Source organism: Diabrotica undecimpunctata, chromosome 1, assembly GCF_040954645.1.
Source record: "Diabrotica undecimpunctata isolate CICGRU chromosome 1, icDiaUnde3, whole genome shotgun sequence".
NCBI lineage: Eukaryota > Metazoa > Arthropoda > Insecta > Coleoptera > Chrysomelidae > Diabrotica > Diabrotica undecimpunctata.
Genome location: NC_092803.1, coordinates 22,971,705 through 22,993,309, shown reverse-complemented (window position 1 = coordinate 22,993,309; position 21,605 = coordinate 22,971,705). Strand labels below are relative to the sequence as shown.

Genomic DNA, 21,605 nt, shown 5'->3' with positions numbered 1-21,605 from the left:
TTTGAAAGGGAGACTGGGAATAATAACTACAGATATCGCGATCCCATCCAGGATAATATTTTACTTTATAAGAGGTATATTGGTCACAACAGATTTATAATAATACACCATCAGCTGCAATAAAAACTAGCTGCACTTAGTTAAAACTAAGAAAAATAAATTGTATCCTTAGGTGTAGAAAAGTTTTTTTTGCATTCGTGGTTTTATACAATAATTATCAACACAGTTTTTTATTGGTTCATTTACAGCTGCAATTTTGTCAAGGACATGGACCCCTATAGAGATAACTATAGCCACTTTAGATTATCTGATAGTTATATTACAGTTGTTTAATAAAAACGCAGTGTTAAAACTTATAGTTCCAGTCAAAAACATTGAGTAGTGGTAAAAGTATTGAAGGTAACGAAATGAAGGTCTTATTAGTTTGCTGTGCTTTAGTTTTTGGTTTAACAAATGCAAATGTCATTTCAGAATACGGTGAGTATATATCAGTTCTTTATATTTTTACTCCATTTTTTTATAGTATCACTCTTGTTTTTACTTTTAATTTATAATGTAAAAATCGTACATTGGAGTATATTGGAGTAAATCGAATATTATTTTGAATATTTTTAAAATATTTAGTTATAACTCAGGAGTTATATAAAAAAGTATCGTAAATAATTAATATTTAAAACAGAATTCACTTACCCTGTATTACATTCAAAACAAATGTTTAACCAATTATAGAACAGTCAGTTACGTAAATATTTAAGAACATATCTGCTCCCTTGCCCAATAACTTCAGTTCTAGTTTGTTGTAATATTTCAAATTAAATTTTCTGTTCTTGTTTTAAATTTAAAATAAAATAAGCTAGTCTAAAATACGTTTTAGCTCATTCAGTACTTTTGTAATATACAGGGATGAGTGCCTTAAGAACCGGCAAAATAACGGAAAAGATAGAAACATAATACGTTGTGAAATAAAAAGAGATGAAAGTAGTAGAGGTGAGAAATTATCGATATTAACCTATAATTTACTTTAAATTACATTAGAATTATCGAAAGTTTCCCAAGTTGGTTGACTTCAGTCATAGTAATACGTAATGTGAGTAATAACAGTTTAAGTATGAGTATGTTTTTATCCAAAATTAAAGTATTGATCAATAATAAACTGTGATTTGAGACGTCGCATATACTCTTCTCAATACAGAATTATCATAGCTTGTTATTCTGTATTCGTCAACACAGAATTAATTATCAAATTACTACTAAATAAACTGTTTACTTAAGCTTTGCTTTATTGCCTTCAATCAGTTTTTACTTTATGCGAAATTTAAAAAATGTTAATGTTCGACGTATTACTTGTAATATAATGACTGAAGTCAACTAGCTCAGAAGCTAACGTCTAAAGGTGGGAAACTATCGATAGTCCTAATGTAATGTAATGTAAATTAGAGGTTTCTCTATCGATAATTTCCCACCTCTACTACTTTCATCTCTTTTTATTTCACAACGTATTATGTTTTCTATCTTTTGCGTTATTTTGCCGGTTCTTAATGCACTCATCACTGTATATAGAAGAGCTATTTGTCAGTAATGTAATAAAATTTATTAAAAGGTCAATAAAAGTCAACTGATATAGTACAATATTTTTTCAATGAAAACAGTGTAATCATTTTAATAAAACCAATATATCAGTTGCAATCAGTGTATCGTTATTTATCAGTATCAAAAATCAACATAAGCAGAAATAACACATTGTATCAGAAATACATGTAATACATGTAACAAATGTATTTTCTTTAGAAATGACGTTAATTTGAAAACATTCTTACTCTAAAAAATTCCCTAGGCTCGACTCGATTGCAATTATGCAAAGTGTACTTAAAAGCTTGAGCCTTTCTTTATATGTGAAAATAAATTCGACTATTTAAGCTGCTTATTTTTGGGCCCAAAATAATTTTTAAAATTTGCAATTTTAGTTGCAGACACTGAATTATGCAAAACTAATAAACCGATCCTAAAGAAATTTAATACACGTCTCAGTCGTGTTATAAAGTTCTTGCGAAATATGAAGACTGTACAGTCCATCTAATTTACAAACCGTTGCACGTCATTATCTACGTCAGAGATCGAAGTTGACATAGTTGCCAAAGTATAAAAAAATCCTGAATCCATTTTAAATCAAATAGGTCACATAATTATTATTCTACGCTTTACAACGACTATTTAAATTCTCACGTGACATTTTTGAAATAAAACACACTAATTTTGTTCTAAAAAGAACAGATTTTATTAAATAGGTAAATACTGTCCATCTAATTTAGATAACGATTTACGTCATTATATACGTCAGAGATTGAAGTTGACATAGTTGCCAAAGTATAAAAAAATCCTGAATCCATTTTAAATCAAATAGGTCACATAATTATTATTATACTCTTTACAACGACTATTTAAATTCTTACGTGACATTTTTAAAATAAAACATACTAATTTTGTTCTAAAAAGAACAGATTTTATTAAATATGTAAAAATATAAAACAAGAGGTATTCACTTTAAAATTCAAAATATTAAAGTACAAAAAGTGTCAACACCACAAACGTCAAATAAGTGTTACCAATTTATGCCAAAATTTCACCTTCGTTCGATTACAGTTACAGTGTGTTCCGAACAAATGTTCTTCATAAAAACGCTTTATAATGCATTTATACAAATTAAATGAAACATATTGTTGTCTATTTCTTTAAGTTAACATTAATAGAAATCTTTAAATATTAGTTCTACGCGTATATAATAAAATATGTCTAGTGGCTGTAATACCAGTGTACTCGGCAAAGTGATTCTAAAAAAGAACACACCTACCGCCTAAATATTTCGTGTTGGTATCATGTGACGTCACGGGCTATGACGCTGATGACGTGTAACGGTATGTAAATTAGATGAAGTATATATTATGTCTAAGGAATAGAAAAAAGAAAATGTCTCTTTTTGCACCTTTTTCCCAATTATTGCTATTTTTTAAACAGTAAACAATAAATTTTTAATTTTTAGCTAGCCAATTATTATGTAAAATTAAAAAAGAAACTTTTATTTTCCATAAGTTTTTTTGTACGAGCAATATCTCTCGAGTTACAGGCGCAAAAAGCAAAAATTCTCGATTTTTTGTTTCAGATTTTGTTCAATAAAAAAGTAAGGACAAGGTTTGAGACTAGCGCATGTGATTATTGATAAAATGTACATTCTGAAATGATTTTAGTACAAAGTAGACTTCTATGAAAAACGTCCAATTGAAAACAGATCCCGCCTGGACTAACTGGTTTATTATAATAATTTTCCATAATAAACTTATTGTATTTTATTTTTAGAAGACCAAAATGTAGCATTGCAAGGCATGTTTGAAGACATACTGAATGGCACCATTAATGGCATTTTAGGTAAAATGACGGATCCTTTGGTATTGAATAACACAAATTTGGTTTTTAACGAAGAAGGAACATTGGAGTAAGTATGATGTACATCATAAAGGTTGTATATTGTTGTTTTTTTTGACTACATCTCAAAATTACAATCTTAAAAATTTTTATGTCATGTTGTTTTTATTTGCGCGTATATTCTAGGAATTAAGGCATTGTTTTATTGATTTTACATAATATAGTAAGATGGATTTGAAAGCGGTTATGGGTATTCAATTCGTAATAATCTCTACAAACTTTGTGACCGTGTATATTTAATTATAAAGACATAAAAAACTGCATTTGTGCATTAAAAAAATACATTTTAAAAGTGAATTTTAAAGTATTCAGTAAAAAGAGTGTTGATAAAAATGAATCTAATTTTGTTACTCGGTTGTTATTGATATCGCTGAGCAAGAATGTGATACCGACAAAATCCTTCCAAGTACCTGGTGTCCGGTAAGGTTGTTATCAACGTCTTCCTCTAGAGTTTTGTGAAAATTCGTTAGATAATTAGCTAGTACTGGTTACTTGGGGGAGTTTTCAAGGTCGCTGAATACGAATAGGACAGCGGCGAGTGTCTTTGTAGTACCCGGTGTTTGCTAAGCATGTTATCAACAGCTTCCTCTGGAGTTTAATAAAAATTCGGTATATAGTTAACCAATACTTTTACTTGGAAGTTGGTAAATACAAATATTGTAACAAATATAGTACCAATATTTCTAATGTCCCAAATGAATGGCAGGATCGCCAATTTCCGAAATTGAATGGGAGTTTGTGTTTCAAAATGAAAAGTATTCCTGGTTTTAACGAGTTATACATTCTAATGGTAATGCTACGAAACCAACGCTATTTATAGCGCCGAATTAAAAAAAACTTATAAAAAAACATTCATGTTCAAGATATCATTTTTGTGTTCAGCGATCTTGAAAACTACCCGAGTAATGAGATTTGGCTAATTATACAATAATTTTCACAAATCTCAAAAGAAAGCCGTTGGTAACTCCCTTAACGTGCACCAGGTTGTCCGGAGGCTTCTTCCGGTATCGTTTTCGTGTTCAGCGACTCTAAAACCTCCCAATAACGAATTTGGATAATTTTTATCATTATTCATCGAGTTAAAAATTCTTTAACTTTGTAAATCCTTTGAATGTAACAATTTCTATTTAGGACAAACCACAAGACAACTAAGTGTCAGGATAAACAAGCACGAAACATACATCAAGAACAGGGACTTCGAAAAATCACAGATAGACAAACACGCCTAGTATAATAAACAGAGTAAAATGGAAAGATGCATCAATAATCATGAAGGAAATAGATATGAAAAGAAGGAAAATCAAAACAGCAGCCCTCATCCTACTTAATGAAGAATGTTTGTGTAGCAAACCTATCAGAAGAATGTAATAGGCTTTGGATGCTAGTACTAGAAGAAGAAGTCAACAACAAGAATATACCAATAATAGCGGATTAAAAAACTCTGAAATACTTGTCTTTAATCATACACAATACATATGTAATACACAATGCACAACACGCATACATAATACACGAATATTCTGTCACACATAAACTCTTCTAGTACATATTAATAATCCAGAACTCCTAGAGTAATCAGATTTTAAAGTCCCATAGGGCAAAAATCCACGCTCGTATCTTTTCAGCCAAATCATTGCTGTTGCCTATTAGACGGCGGCCAAGTGCGTCAATTTTCAATTTTTTTGAAATGACATAACCCTGTAACAACTTTGGCGGTTATACATTAATTTCAACAAAATTCTACATCTCTTCATCATCATCATTGGTTCACTAACCAATGCATTATGTGTATCAGTGTCGTAGTGTCTGGGGGCTCGGGAGACTGAGACCTCGGAGGCACTGAAGAAGACATCAAGGAGGACGTCGAAAGCTCGGCGTAATGATAATAATCGACGCGGTTCAACCTGGAAGACTGTTGGAACTGCGGAAATATTTCGGAAGATTCATTCAATAAGCTATAAAAAATTTTGTACTTCCATGACATTGAATTCAACATTATTGGTATATTATACTACGTAAATGGAATACTGGATTCTGTTACTGGATATTAGTATTGTTAAGCAAGTATTTACCTGGTGTATGATATTGGTAGTTACGACTTTTCACCTCTATGTCTTTAAACGGGTAATATGCAAAACAAAAATAATATATTCCCTATTCAAAAATGCAAAAAACAAATCACAATGTAACAATAAAACACTGAAAACTTTGTTTTCAAAACTTCCACAAAATTTATTTTAAATGCTTATCACTACAGCTGTTTCGGCTAATTGCCTTACTCAAGTGATCTGTTTCTGGCATGGGTTTACACTTTATAGTCTCTAATGAAATAGGTTGAGGAGGGGAGAACTGTTTGTCTCAAGCTGGTCATTCAGAATTATATCTGTGTTTTTTAATTTGTTGATTTCCATAGATTCTAACAAAGATAGCTTAAGGCCTTTATCTTGAATGTGTAGAATTTTAAATTCGTCATTAAAAGAATGATTATGATCTAGAAGGTGAAGTGCGTATGTAGAATCTGTTTTTCTATTATTGAAAGCCCTTTTATGTTCTGCTATTCGTTTATTAAAATTTCTACCTGTTTGACCAATGTAAGTTTTTGGGCAGTCGCCACATTTAAGTTTGTACACACCACTGTGTAAGTATTTTTTATGTTGGCTCTTGTTGTTTTTAATATATTTGCCTAGGTTGTTATTTGTTCTGAAAGCTGGTGTTATTCCTTTCTTTTTTATGTGTTTGGCTATTTTGGTTGATATTTTGCCTGTATATGTAATCGAGCAGAAGGTACTGGGTTTTTTCTCTGGTGGTGGAAATACTAAGTTACTTAGTATTTCACTGAAAACACTGAAAACAAAGTTTTCAGTGTTTTATTGTTACATAAAATGAATTTCCATCAAGTAACGGTCGAATCCATCAATTACAAATCACAATGCTTGGAACAAAAAAATAACTCGTTAAGTAAAAATATATTTACTGCAGTTGTCGCTGTTACTGTCACCTGCTTGCTGCTTTGAAATGATTGACAACTGTTGGTAGAAATTATGAAATTGCACCGAGATCCACTGGCAAAGCTTTAATAAATGTTCATATTTTTTTTCGGTGATACCTTTAGAATTCGTACGCATAGCAGGTAATTGATCAGGGAATGGTAATTGAGTCCTCGCTGATCTTGAGACATTCAAACTCATTAAGTTTTGGTTTGTAAAGTTTGTTTTATAAAAAAATTGTTTGAGTTGTTGACTAAATTTCTCGCAGTCATCGCATGTATCAACTGAGGGTGTTTTGAATCTAAGGTTAAATTCGGAATTAAAAATTTCTTTTATATAGTCATAACTTGGCAGTTTCTGCTTTGGGAGCTCCATCATCTTTATATTTTGCCAAATATAACTTATACATTTTATCCTTATTGAGTTCAGGTCATAAATAATTTTCGCAAGTTTTGTTCCGTGTGTAGTGGCTTTCGTTAAAGTTTAACGAACTTTAAACTTTAACGAAAGCTACTGCCGAAAAACTGAGGGTAACACAAAGGCGAATGGAAATAAAAAAAAGTGGAGGTGGGCTGGACATGTTGCTAGAATGGAAGACGTAAGATGGACGAAGAGATTATTGGAGTGGAGACCAAGAGCCGACAAGCGAAGTCGAGGCAGACCACCCACCCGATGGACCGACGACCTAAGGAGAATAGAAACAAACTGGATTGCAGCAGCTAGAGATAGAGACACCTGGAGACGTTTGGAGGAGGCCTATATCCAACAATGGATGTGAAAATGGGGCTGAATGATGATGATGTAGTGGCTTTCATAACAGGGAAACGAATCTATGTATAAGCGCACCCTATCGAGTGTTGCGTTGCTTAATTTTTTAGGCGGAACATATCTACCTCGCATATCCAGCGATACAAATTCCCCAGTATCGTACTTTTTCTAGACATTGCATACCAAGGTTTCAGATATGCCTAGTGTATTGAGAAAGAATACTTTGCACATATAAATTTTTTATACTGTATTACCTGATTTTATATCAAAGTTGTAACTTATGGTTTGTTTTATCTGATCATGTCTGCTTCCGTCTTTAGGTCTATAACGATTTGTAGATTTGAAAATGACGTGTGATGCCACAAATTGACATTTTAATTCCCAACTGTTCCGTCCAATAATTTTTAAAAATTTGCCTTCTTACTTCGTTGGTAAATTTGTTTACGCAATTTTGTCTAAAACCTGCACAACCTGGTTTCATTGATTTTGCTTTTATTTTTTATCAGACTTAAAACAATAGAAATCATTTTATTATAGGTAGACAGTCGTATTTCCGCTAGAACTGCTTATTATTTTATAAATATAGTTTAAAATTGACTCACAATAATTAAAAAATAGTAATAGCATACAAAATTAGCACTGCATTATCAGTGAAAATAAGTTTAACAAAGATTGAATTGCTAAATACTATAAGTAGGTACCTAACCTTATTTTTCTTACTTTGTAGTAAATTATCTCCCGTTTCTATGAATTTTAGACACTCTTGCACTAATTAATTGACGTAAATGTTTGGTTTCATTAGAAGTCAGGTTCATTCTAACGTCAATATAAGCAATATAGCAAAATAAAATTTAAAACGAAAGAAGAAGAATAAGAAGCAAAATAATATCAACAGTAACACGGGGTGACAACCTCAAAATGTAATTAGCGGAGCATGTAACGTAACAGCGGAGCTGCAATTGTTTACCACTATCGCATACCAAAGCATACTATTGTGTACACACATGATACTATAACATGTTTTGTTATAGTATCATGGTGTACGCACGTATCTATGGATATACTACTGTTTACCGCTACTGACTAATGGAGTTGCTATTGTTTCTAAACGTCTTATCTAGGCAACTAGTAATGCTGGATGTACTATTTTTTGCCACCAGATGCTATGCAAATCTGACAACAAGAGCACTAATTGCATTTCGAAAATTGGATATATATATATATATATATATATATATATATATATATATATATATATATATATATATATATATATATATATTTATATATATATATATATATACATATATATATATATATATAAATATATATATATATGTATATATATATATATAAATATATATATATATATATATATATATATATATATATTTATATATATATATATACATATATATATATATATATATATATATATATATATATGTATATATATATATATAAATATATATATATATATATATATATATATATATATATATATATATATATATATATATATTTATATATATATATATATATACATATATATATATATATACATATATATATATATATATATATATATACATATATATATATATATATATATATATATATATATATATATATATATATATATATGTATATATATATATATATATATATATATAGATATATAGACAGTAACTACTGGCAAAACAGGCTAGTGTAGATTGAAGCTCATCTCGATGCATGGACTATAGTACCACTGCTGATGATATTAACAGGCACTTAGATTTAAAAAAGTATCTTATACAGTTTGTACGCATTTTTGCATGAAAATCTAATATCGTTATTAATGTTTTCTTTCAGAGGTGTTGCTAATCTGTCTGATTTCAAATTATTTGGAATAAAATCCTTGGTAGCGACTTACATAAAGATCACCGGTATGTCAAAACTAAATATGACTGTTAAGATTCCTGATATTTCTGTGAATTTTAAATATAACCTGGACGTATTGCTATTGGATCTAATCCCTTTGTACGGAAAAGGAGTTAATAAGTAAGTACAATCATGACAATTTATTTCCTTATCGTATCCTTATCGTTACATGGAGTATTACAAACGAACATCTAATGCATTATTAATATAACCTTAAACATTTTCGGCCGCATTCAGGAACTCATTGAAAACTCCAGGAAATCGCCTTCGGGGGCATTCTTCAACAATGTGATGGATGATCTGTCGTTGCGCACTACAGTCACACTTAGGAGTAAGGGCTTTTCCCCATCTATATAAGCTGTCAGCACATCTACCGCTGCTTTTTCTTATTCTGTTTAGCGTTGTCTATATATTGCGAGTCATTTCAAAACCTCGCGGTTTCTGATCGATACAGACTATTTGGCGTGTTTGCTGTGGTGAGTCGTTCTCCCATTGTCTTCTCCAAGCGTTGGTGAGGTTGAAATGTTCCTGGTGTAAGGAGTTGGCTCTTAACAATGGAGGATATCTGAAGCGCAGTCTGTTTGGTGGATGGGTAGTTAATGGTTAGCCTCGATTTTTCGATATTCTTGAGAAGAGAATGACTTCTTCGCAGTTTCCTCGGTGGAATGTGACTCAGAACGTGAAGCCAATAGTTCGGTGTGGGTCCAATTGTAGTCTGTCCTACAGATATTAAGGTATGATATGTACCATAGATGGAAACGTAGATGGGAAGACAAAAACAGCAAGCATATAATAAAGTCTAGATAATCGTAGCTCTATTAAAAGAAAACAACGAGCTCACCTTTGGCATCGTAGTGTATGTATTAATATTGATTTCATGTTTTAGACAGCATTTAAAAAAATTTTCAAAAAACACAAAAATGGCCTCAGCCACAAAAAAAGACTAATGAAACACTAACAAAAGGCGCAAGCTACAGCAAAACCACAAAATTTGCCAAACATGGGCCTAGATCCTGGAGCGCAAGCCAACAAACTAGGCGTAGTCCAGAACGAGAACTCGAGACCCGAGGAAGCAATACAGATTGAAGATAAATCACTAGAAATAGTGGGAATAAAGCGCCTCACGCTGGCCTGCATTGTTCGGGGTAGAATTTCGTGTGGGAGTCCTTGTACCCACAACTCCCACATGATAAGCATTTTGCTGATAAGAGAGCTTCTATAGCGCATTAGAGTGCTATCTGGAGCATTGATGCGGTGTGGAGTGATTGCTATTTACACCTTCTCGCCCTAATGAATTGTATCACGCGAATGTTATTCCTAATGGGTGTGCAAGCCTCTCAGAATATTGCTTGCTCGTTTGATCTCCCCGTTGCTTACGAAATTAGTTTCAGTAAATTGAAACTTATCTGAAATTATATCGTGTTTCTCTGTTGAAAATTTAACAAACAAATGGTGGGCAAAGGAAAACTCTCCAACTCTAGCTGTTGCTTTTCCAAATTTATCACAATATTCATTCAATGCAGAAGGGATTCCATTTTTTTGCTCCAATTATGACATACTATACAGGGTGAGTCATGAGGAACTTTACATACTTCTACCATATGTAGAGTCCCTCAGGGAGCATATCATGTGGCCACTAAAAAATATCAACTCCTCTTCTTTATTAATTAACAGGGTGATTTGTGTAATTGACCATTTATTTCATTTTACTGTAGTGTTTATACGGCTCATTTGATTTTTTTTTAATTTTTGCATGATACAGTACACTACTATCAAGCATTCGACTGGTATAAGCTAAATTAAAAAATTCCAGGAGTGGCTTTGGAAAAATTAATTTAGGGATTCGTATTAAATATTACACCCTGTATATATTTTTTTTTAAATGCAATAAGTGATTTTCAAACTACATAAATAGCAAATGAAAACGAAATATGCGACAATGTTGTCGCACTTTTATTAAATTTTTAGTGAACGATCAAATCTTACCAAAAATAGAACAACCATAATGAAGTATCAAATTATAAGGTAATTAATTTAAACAAATGTTATAAATTTCAAACATTTTAATTGAAATGATAAACTGAGTCACTGCACAACAAAAAACAGTAACTACTAACAATAGCGAAAAACAATTTCAAAAAAAAACTAAAAATATGTACATAGTTATGATAAACCCATAAATTAGAACTGGAAAAGATACAATAATGGTAACAAAATAAAAATAATTCAAAATAGATTTTCGAAATGGAACCCTGCAGCCTGTACACATTTTTGTTGCCGAATTGTTAATTGAAGTATTGAATTACGGATACTCTGGGGATCGTTTCTAATAGTATTACAACAATGTATAATTATATCAATTAATTGTTGTCGGTTATTAATATATACTGCGTAAACTAGTTGCTTCAATCGTCCCCAAATATGGTAATCAACGGGATTGAAATCAGGGGATCTTGAAGGCCACGAAATAGGACTTGCACGTCCTATCCACCTGTTGCCATAAACATTATTGAGATATTGTCTCACTGCCAGTAAAAAGTGTGGGGGTGCCCCATCATGCTGAAAATACATCCCTCGGATAGCAACGTTCGCGTTGGCAAGCAAATTCGGCAAAATATTTTGTAGAAAGTTCAAATAGACCTGCCCTGTTAAAGGACCATCAAGAAAGTGAGGACCTACTAATTGGTTATTTATGACACCAATCCACACGTTAACCGAAAACCTTAACTGAGAACGACGTTCTCGAATAGCATGGGGATTTTCTTCTGCCTACACATGTGAATTTCGTGAATTATTTATCCCGTCTCTGGTAAATTGGGCTTCATTCTGTAAATAGTGTCCTGTATAGCGTTGGTCGATTATTGTTAATCCATCTACAAAATTCCAACCTATCGATTTCATCTCCAGCATGTAGTCGCTGAACCATTTGAATGTGATATGGGTATAGATTATTTTTTTGTAAGACTCTACTTACTTTTGATTGAGTAACATTGAGTTCTCGACTTACTTGTCTAGTGCTTATTGTAGGGTTCATAGTAACGGCGTCCATAATGTCATCTTCCTGCTCTTCATCTACATGTCGCTCTGTTGTTCCACTAGGAAAAGTGCCATTTTCTCGCATATAATTAAAAACTAACCCAAATGTTGGATGACTGGGAGTTCGACGATTAGGAAATCTCCTGCGATATTCTCTACTAGCAGCCCTACCATTCCCATTACAGAATCCATAAACAAATATTATGTCTGCATATTCTGTGGTCGAAAACTGATGTGGCATTTTGAACGAAAGTAACAACTATAAACCTGCAATCATTCTTATAAAATTTATACCGATGGCTCAAAATTGCCTGTTGGTGTTGGCTATGCCATTTACATAGACAATATTCAAGATTTTTTTCAGTACAAATTAAAATCAAATTGCTCAATATTCACAGCTACATTGGTAGCCATTGTCAAGGGGTCGGATTGGTTAATTAATTAGCACATTATGTTTCGAACGATATATAATTTTATCTCACTCACAGTTCGTTCTCCTGGCATTAAGATACTTCTCTAAACAGATATGTACCAATAGACTAATTTTAGATGCGCTTGAAAAGTTAAGGATTCTAAAAGGAATTAATAACTTTGTGTGGGTTAAAGGTCCCTTTAATATTCTAGGTAATGAAAAAGTAGACCATTTGGCTAAAGACGCTACTTTAGTGGGTATAGAATAAAACGAGTTGTCCAATTGGGATTTAGTTTCAGCTAGGAAGAAACACGTTAGACTTAATTGGGAAATTGAGTGGCAATCCTTTACTAACAGTAACAAAAATACATACTGCAGTATATGTCCAACTCTTCCATCTACTCCCCCAAATGACAGAAATTCCATCTCCAGGAAAATTTATATTTTGTACGTTAGATGCCTTTTTGGACATGCTACAGTAAACGCTTACCTATATAAAATAAAACTTTCCGAAACTGATATATGTAAATGTAATGGCAGTTGTGACGACCTTAACCTCTGGATGTTTCAATGTCGATATAATCAAGAAGCTATAAAATTTTTATTTCAAGCCATCTCCCAACAAAAAATCATACTGCCGCAGAACGTTGCTTCTATTCTCTATTTACGTAGTCGAAATCCAACTATTAGATCGATTTTATGGGAATTTTTTAAACTTACCAAACGAAAAATCTAAACTGCCTTCTTCAGTGCTATATGAATCCGAAATGGTAGGACGTTAGTTGTAGTATTTCCCATTGTCTGTCCTTTTATGTCATTTACCTTTAACCGTTGCCTATATTGTTTGTGTTAAAAAAAATTGCTATGAAGAGTACCTTAGCGTGAAGCGTGTGTTCCTGTTAAATCCTTTTTGTATAGTCACCCAATAGTGTCTTCAATGGGAAGGTTAGGAAATTGAGTTAATGAACGAACGGTTAGGAGTGTAGGAGTTAATCGTTTTAACGTATTCAATCAATTGTCTGGCTAAATAGGTCACGAACCTAAGGCAAAAAAAACTTAATAAAATTAATTTAAGATCAATTATGACAAATCAAAGATTAAATAGCTTGGCAAATGTTGTCAATAGACAATGAAGTTGCAAAAAATATAAATACGACCAAAAACATACAAAAGTTTGTAAATTTAAAAGCTAAAAAAATATTTTTAACCCTTAACCACTGACATGCGGTATGCCATTCCGAGCCGAAAATATATTTTGTTGTAAAACGTGTTTTATAAAAGATTCTTAGAACACCATCTGTGTACCTTCAAGTGGGGTTTAATTGTACCTGCTCTCAACTGCTGCAGTTTTAGTACACGTTTAGTCTTTGAGCTACGTTGACATAAAGTTTTCCTGCGGTATCAAGTACCGCATGTCAGTATTTACGTTTCTATAGTTAAAAGCAGTGTAGTGTATTCTTTTGCTGTTAGTATGGCAGCAAGTTCATCCAGTTGTTCTAAATTTAGCCGCAAAACTGTAAAGCTGTCAGATGATGATTTTGAGGCTGTTTTATCTCAATGGGCTAACGAAGTACCTAGTGATTTAGAATATTTTACTGATAGTAATGTTGACGATGCAAGCGAAGAAGTATGTATTGAAAGTTCACACGACACCGGAAGTGAGCAGTCGGAAAGTTCTGAAGACGAATATCATTTAAATGATAATGGTAAGTCATATTTTTATGGCAAAAATCGTTTTAAGTGGTCTACTACAGCACCCTCGAAAAATGTAAGAACTCCGTTACACAACCTTGTAACAAAAGTACCAGCTGTGCGGTCCAGAGATGTAAGAAACGAAATTTCATCATTTTTTTTTTAATTTTCTTATTTCTGAGGATATAATACAAGAAATACGTAAATGGACAAATAATAAATTACGTTCAATTCGTGAAAACTATAAAAGAATGAATAGACCAGAACTAAATAAAATTGATGAAATAGAACTAAAAGCCTTTTTGGGATTGCTTTTATACTCATCAGATTTCAAATCCAATGACGAAGATATAAATTCTATATTTGCTACAGATGGCACTGGTAGAGATATATTCAGATGTGTTATGTCAAAAGAAAGATTTGCAATATTTCTAAAATGTTTACGTTTTGATAACCCTCTGGATAGAGAAGAAAGAAAAAATATGAATCCAACAGCAGCCATTAGTAACATATTTAATATATTCATATCAAATTGTCAAAAACTGTATTCCGTAGGCACATGTGTTTGTATTGATGAAATGTTGGTCGGCTTTAGGGGAAGATGTAGGTTTAAAATGTATATGCCTAATAAGCCTGTGAAATATGGCATTAAAATAATCTGCCTGACTGATGCACGAACAAGTTACTTATACAATGCCTATATATGATATTAACGGAGGCAAGGACACTGACGAAACTGGGTTATCTGAGGAAGAAAAGAAGATGAATAAACCAACTCAATCTGTTCTTCGGCTTGCTAAACCTATTTATGGAACTAACCGTAATATCACAGCTGATAATTGGTTTAGTCCTATAAAATTAGTAAAGCAGTTAGAAGTAAAGAAGTTAACGTATGTGGGAACCCTCAAGAAAAATAAACGGGAAATCCCTCCGGAATTCCAGCCACACCGATGTAGGCAAGAAAATTCAACTATTTACGGATTTACGAAAAGTTTATTCCTAATTTCCCATGTGCCAAAAAAATCGAGGGCTGTTTTACTTATTTCTTCGATGCACCATTTAATAGGCACGGATCAGATTACTAGAAAACCAGAAATTATAGCTCATTATAATCGTACGAAAGGAGGTATCGATACTTTAGATGCCAAGTGTGCCAAATATTCTGTAAAACGTCGTTTTCGCCGATGGCCACTTACTATTTTTTACCGCATCATTGATATAGCTGCTGTTAATTCGCATGTTGTGTACCAATCACTACAAGAAGATAATATGGAAAGGCTAAACTATACAAAGAAGTTGGCGAAACAATTAGTTTTACCCCATCTACAACGAACACTCGAGAATCCCAGAATCCCGAGAGAATTATTATGTGGTATTGAACGAATACTAGGACAAAAACGCCAAAAAGAAGCAGATTTTAAAGAAAGGCTTGAGAAAAAGAAGACGTTTTACTTATGCCCAAGTGCATTAAAGCGAAAGACTTTTATGTGTGCTTTTCTTGTGGAAAACCAGTGTGCTTACAGTGTACAAAGAAAAATTGCGGACCTTGCGCGCAAAATGACTAGTTATTGTATTGTAATTTTTGGTTATTGTCAGAATTTTGTATTTTAGTTTCTCATTAAATTTAAATCATTAGTCTGTTTCTTTTAACATTATTTTACCATTTGTTAGTCACAAGTAATCAATTTTTCTTGTAATTTAGTTTATAAAGGATTTTGTAGTAACGTCCACCATTTTTTTAAATATTATGCATGCATTCATAATATTCTTGAAAAAGTAAAGTTTATTTTACTTGTAGAAGTATATTATGCTACAGCAATGTGAAGAATCATTCCGTAGTTGATATAAAAAACCAATACAGTGATATAAGATAAATTCATATTAAAAACAAAGGAGAATAGGCAACGGTATGACATACCGCATGTCAGAGTCTACGTCCTGAAACATCCACGTCAGTAGTTAAGGGTTTTAATAAAACATAGTATTTACTTTATTTGTCATACATTTCATTTTTTTGAGTGCCTTCAAAGTTCTCGCACCTTCGTCGCTCGAACTTCAAATGCGCTCGGTATGCTATCCCATATGTTGCATCACTTGTAAGTAAATATCTGTTGTGTAATTTTTTAAATAAATAACTTTTTACATCGTTCTTTATTGTGCAATTTTGATTTTTTTACTTTTTTACTATTTTTTAATTTGCAGTAAGTTTGTACTTGTATGAAAGCCAAATTTTGTTTTGCCTAGGACGTTCAAAACCTCTTGAACCGTCCCTGATCGTAACTGTAATTACATATTTGTGATATATTTTGCTTTCCAATAAAAGCGGAGACATCAAATAAAGAGTTTATTGTATAAGTTTATTTCCAACAATATATATTTGATAAAAATTGATGTCACGAGGAAAGAGTTTTACAGAACAATTGTTGGTACTTGAATGTTTTACTCAAACAGTATAGGAAATAAATATTTCAAAACAATACACTTGTAATCGTGGTAAAAAAATTTTAAAAATACTTTTGAACGTAATAAAATCTAGATACTTATACTGATAAAATCGCAAAATAGCAAAATATGTTTTTAATATGATTTTTATTCATCTAGAGATACCTGTAACAATAAACTATTTATCAGTTATGTAGGAATGAAACAATTCTGGTATAAAATAAAAACATTGCAAAAAAACGACGTTTTTATAATTGAAAAATAAATGTTTTTTAATAAATTACTACTACAGGTGTCTTTTTTAACTTTTAAATAACTAATTTTATTATTTGAAGCTAACAATGAAAGTTGCAATTCGACGAATATGCAAATAAGGAAGAGGAAAATATAAATATGCATTGGTTTAGAAAATATGCATACAATAGTAGAAAACAATTATAAAAAATTGTTGAAGTAATCGCAATTTTATTGAAAATATCACATACTGTAAGCAATATCGACTTGGGCATTCATTAGTATTTAGTTCGTTATTAAATAAAAAATATAATAAAGTGTATTCAACGAACGATAGTTAAGAAAATAAAACAATGAACCAATGAACGTTTGGTGCATTCGATTCGTGAGCATCAGGAAATTTTGTGAACTAACGCGATCATAAAAAAATGAAAAATTGCATTTGTGCATAAGAAAAATGCACTTAGAAAAAGTATTTTGTCGCTGAACACGAATATCATGTTGGCGAAAGTCACCATGTCCTGGGTACCAAAGATCCAGGTTCAAAAATTTTGTTTACTGAAATTTTATTTTTTTTAAATTAACCTCCTTTTTATAGTAAAGTTGGTGGCACTGTTTTAAAAAAGTTGGTAGCACTGATGCTACATTAAAGCTACTACATGTAAAGAGTCTTTTAACTAAGGGTTTCGAATGATTTTGTATGAAATCAGCATAAAACTCCAGGAGGCGAGGTATGTACTGTCGCCCTGGGCACCAGGTCAGTCAGAGACTTTTCAGCGACCTCGAAAACCCACGGGAAACAAGTTCCAAATAATTTTATATAGAATCTGCAGAAAACTCCTGGATTTTTTGTTTAGCGTTTGGCATTTCGACACATCTACAATATTACAATAAACGTTAAAATTGACTCGATATAAAAATACTTAAGTCATGCCCAGTTTATAAGCAAACGTCGAGGTTGTATATATAAATAATCGACTCGATCATCGCAAATAGGAAGTCTTGTGAACTGCCCTCGTAGGCTCACTTGTGGCACTCCTTCATTATGTGCTCGATAGATTGGACCTCTCCGCAGCTGCATGACGGTGAAGGTAGCTTGCCCCATTTGTGCAACATGTCTGCACATCGACCATGTGGAGTTCTGATGCAATTAAGTGTGCATCAGGTCTTACGTGGTAGGTCAAATCCAGGAGGTGTTTCTGTGATGCAAGGTATGCCTGTATTTGGTTGAGCTGCCGACCATTCATGGATCCATTTGGTGATCATGTTGAACCCTGTGGCTGCGGCTGATTCTGCAGTTTGTATTGAAGATTTTCTGGAGCCCAGTCGACTTTTGGTTGCAGCTTCTATATAGGTATGAATCGGTAGCGCCTTGTTGCTAAGAATCTTGAGTCGGAGAAGATGTGATGATGGCATGTCACTTAGCACTGGCTGCCAATGTGTTGGTGTAGATTTGATTACTTCAGCGATCATTCTCATGGTGCTATTTAACTAGACATCTATCTTTTTAACGTAAGCATTGTTGATCCATATTGGTGCTCAGTATTCAGCAACGGAATAAACAAGAGCTAAGCCTGAAGACCTGGGTGTAGATGCTGATGCACACTATGTTGTACCGCAGAGCTTCTGAATGATGTTATTTCTGGTTTTTAGTTTCTCGGCAACTGTACTTAAATGTTCTCTAAAGCTTAACGTTCTATTCAAGGCCACGCCTAGATGTTTTGGATGTCTATTGTGGTTGAGTCGTGTGTTATCAAAGTAAACAAAAACAGTAAACAACTTACTATCATCAACCATGAAATCCTATTCATTTTTGTAATTTTTCCATGATTTATAAATACACAACCGTACAAAACAATTTACCATGTTTAGTTTTTTTACTAGCACGACACAAAAATTCTTTCCTACAATAGGTAACTAAAACTAAACTTTAAAAACTAAGTAACCAACTAAAATTACTAAGAATAAATGCAAACTGAAGTTAAAGATAATAAAATAAAATTGAAAGCTGTAAACCAAGGGAAAATCTCTCATTACTTTTGACACAATATAGATTGCAGAATTAAGCTTCGTTTGAGTATTTTATTTGTGACACCACGAGATTGAGTTAAAATAAATGATTGTTTAAATCTTCGTGAGGGAGATAGGCTGTCAATTCTCTTTATTAACTGACTGGGGTCAAAGTGATGAGGAAATGTTCCAAGATCATTTATATAAGTTTCCGGGGCATGGTTTACACGCTCACCTGTCACACCTGGCGGCACATCAAAGTACTCCGTAAAGTCCGAAAAATTGTTCCATGCCCAAGCTTCCCAATACCTGCTCCCAACCATTATTATCACTACATTTTGCCTATGCTCACTCGAGGAAACAAAATTATACATATTTACTTGTTTTAGTATTGAAATAGAGTCCATTGACCTAAATATAACAGGAGGAATAGATCTTTCCAGTGGAATCAAAGTAAAAGACATTAGTGTGTTAATTGATCTGGGAAATGCAGTGGTAAGTATTTTTGTTTTATTAGTATTTTTATTTATTATCTTTACTTGTAACCCATGAGAAGTCGGTGTTCTAATTGTATGTTTTTATATGTTTCATCTTGGATCGTAGCAATATTATTACTCTTATAGATATTTCTAGTTTAACCGTCTTTCATAAATACATATCTCTTTAAAATGACAAACGCTATGAAGACCTCGGCTTTATAGGCTTTCGCCTTTTTCATTTAATTTTCCCGAAAATTTTCACCCGTCAAACAGGAAAATTGGAAAACAAGTTCGGTCAGATAATATGAAAAGTTATTTTTGCTGCTGCTAATGAAAGTATCCTGAAAAAATTAGCTGGTTATCTATGAATTTCATTACAGTAGTTTGATTAAGTGGTTAGACGCTTTGAATTGAATTGAACTTGTTTTCCGAATTTCCTATCTGTCTAAGAAAATCACCCCAGAACCAAAAGTCGCAGAGGAAAACCGTGTCAGACTTGACCTCATAAAGCGATACCCAAAGTTTGGAGAGAGTATATATCTACTTCTTCTTCGCGCGACTAGGATTACTCCTGTTTGTCTGCCTCTTATTCTGTTTCAGTCGTTGTTGACTGTACATTATCTTTCCACTTTTTTGGCGGCCTTTCAACGGGTCTTCTGCTATACGGCTTGTTGTTTTTACAGATGTTCGCTAATCTATCTGGTCCCATTCGGTTTACATGTTCGTTCCAGTGTTTTTTTCTTGTTTTTATCCACCTGTTAATATTTTGAATTTTGCATTGTTCGCGTATACTTCTGTTGGTTTGTCTGTCTCTTAATGATATGCCCACTATTGATCTTAATATTTTCATTTCGATATTGTTGATTTGTTGTTTCGTCTTTCTTGTCCTTGGTCTCCGCTTAGTCCTCGGTCCTTGTCTCCGCTGCATATGTTAGGATTGGTCTTACTGTTGTCTTGTATACTTTCATTTTGCTTTCAATGGTCAGATATTTGTTTCTCCATATGGTTTCTCGGAGGCAACCACTTACTCTTGCCGCTTTTGATGCTTGCCTTGTGGTCTCTGTTCTTATATCCCTGTCACTAGTGATCTCTACTCCTAGGTAATTGAATTTCAAGTATCTATCATAAACTTTTTTGCCGAAGGACATTCTAACTGTACTTTAAGAACACACGAAAAACTTGAATTCAGACTTTATAACGCCCTGGTCACACATTCTGAGTTTTTGACGGAGCGTGCCGCTCGTATATGTCGCTTTATTTTACTGTGTTATATACTGTGTTATAAATATTAACAACGTTTTCTTTTTAGTTTAACTTGAACGGGCTCCTCAACAATCCTGAGTTCAGCGCGCTTGTCAACACAGCTTTGAACGACAATTTCTGCGACTTTGTCGACAAAAACAACGAACTTTTATCACAAATCTTGGGACAAATATTTGAAGAAATTATAAATAGTGCTCTTTAAATTATACTCTCTGTTTCAACGTCATATTTTTTACTCTTTAATTCTTTACGAATTTAATATTTAAACTGTGTACCTAAAGATTTTGTTTAATAAATAAATTATTATTTTTACGTTGTTTGTTAAATACTTAAAGTACTTTTAAATAATTAAAGTAAAATGTAATGGCATGTCTCGCAAACCAAAAAAGGTATATCGATGGAAGGCAACCGTATATACGTATCTCTGACTATTGGTCGTCTTCAGTACGGTGCACTAAAGTTACAAAAGAAGCATGTTAATTTGAGAAAGGATCACTACAGGAGCAATGCGACGCATTTGTGGTATTAGAGTTTGAAGACCATGATGGTTTTCAGGGCAACAGCTAACAATAACCACGGAGGAAGCTGCAGCTACCTGGGGAAAGGAATGTCAAACGTTGAAACATTTAAAACAAATAAAACAATATGCAAAGGATAATGCGAGTGAATATTAAAAGTAAAATGTAATGGCATGTCTCGCAAAATAGAAAACCAAAAAAGGTATATCGATGGAAGGCAACCGTATATACGTTTTTCTGCCTATTGGTCATCTTCACTACGGTGCAGCCAAGTTATAAAAAAGCATGTTAATTTGGGAAAGGTTGACAAGGAGCAGTGCAACCAATTTGTGGCATTAGAGTTAGAAGACCATGATTGTTTCCA

General features: G+C 32.8%; 1 protein-coding gene across 1 annotated transcript; it reads left to right on the top strand.

Annotated features, from left to right (window-relative positions):
- Positions 1–322: 322 nt before the first annotated feature.
- On the top strand, positions 323–21,035 carry LOC140438120 (uncharacterized). The gene is made up of 5 exons (XM_072527836.1): positions 323–477; positions 3,352–3,487; positions 9,087–9,275; positions 19,371–19,476; positions 20,770–21,035. The coding sequence occupies exons 1-5, from the start codon at positions 408–410 to the stop codon at positions 20,923–20,925; spliced, it is 657 nt and encodes a 218-aa protein (XP_072383937.1). The 5' UTR covers positions 323–407; the 3' UTR covers positions 20,926–21,035.
- The last annotated feature ends 570 nt before the right edge of the window (positions 21,036–21,605 follow it).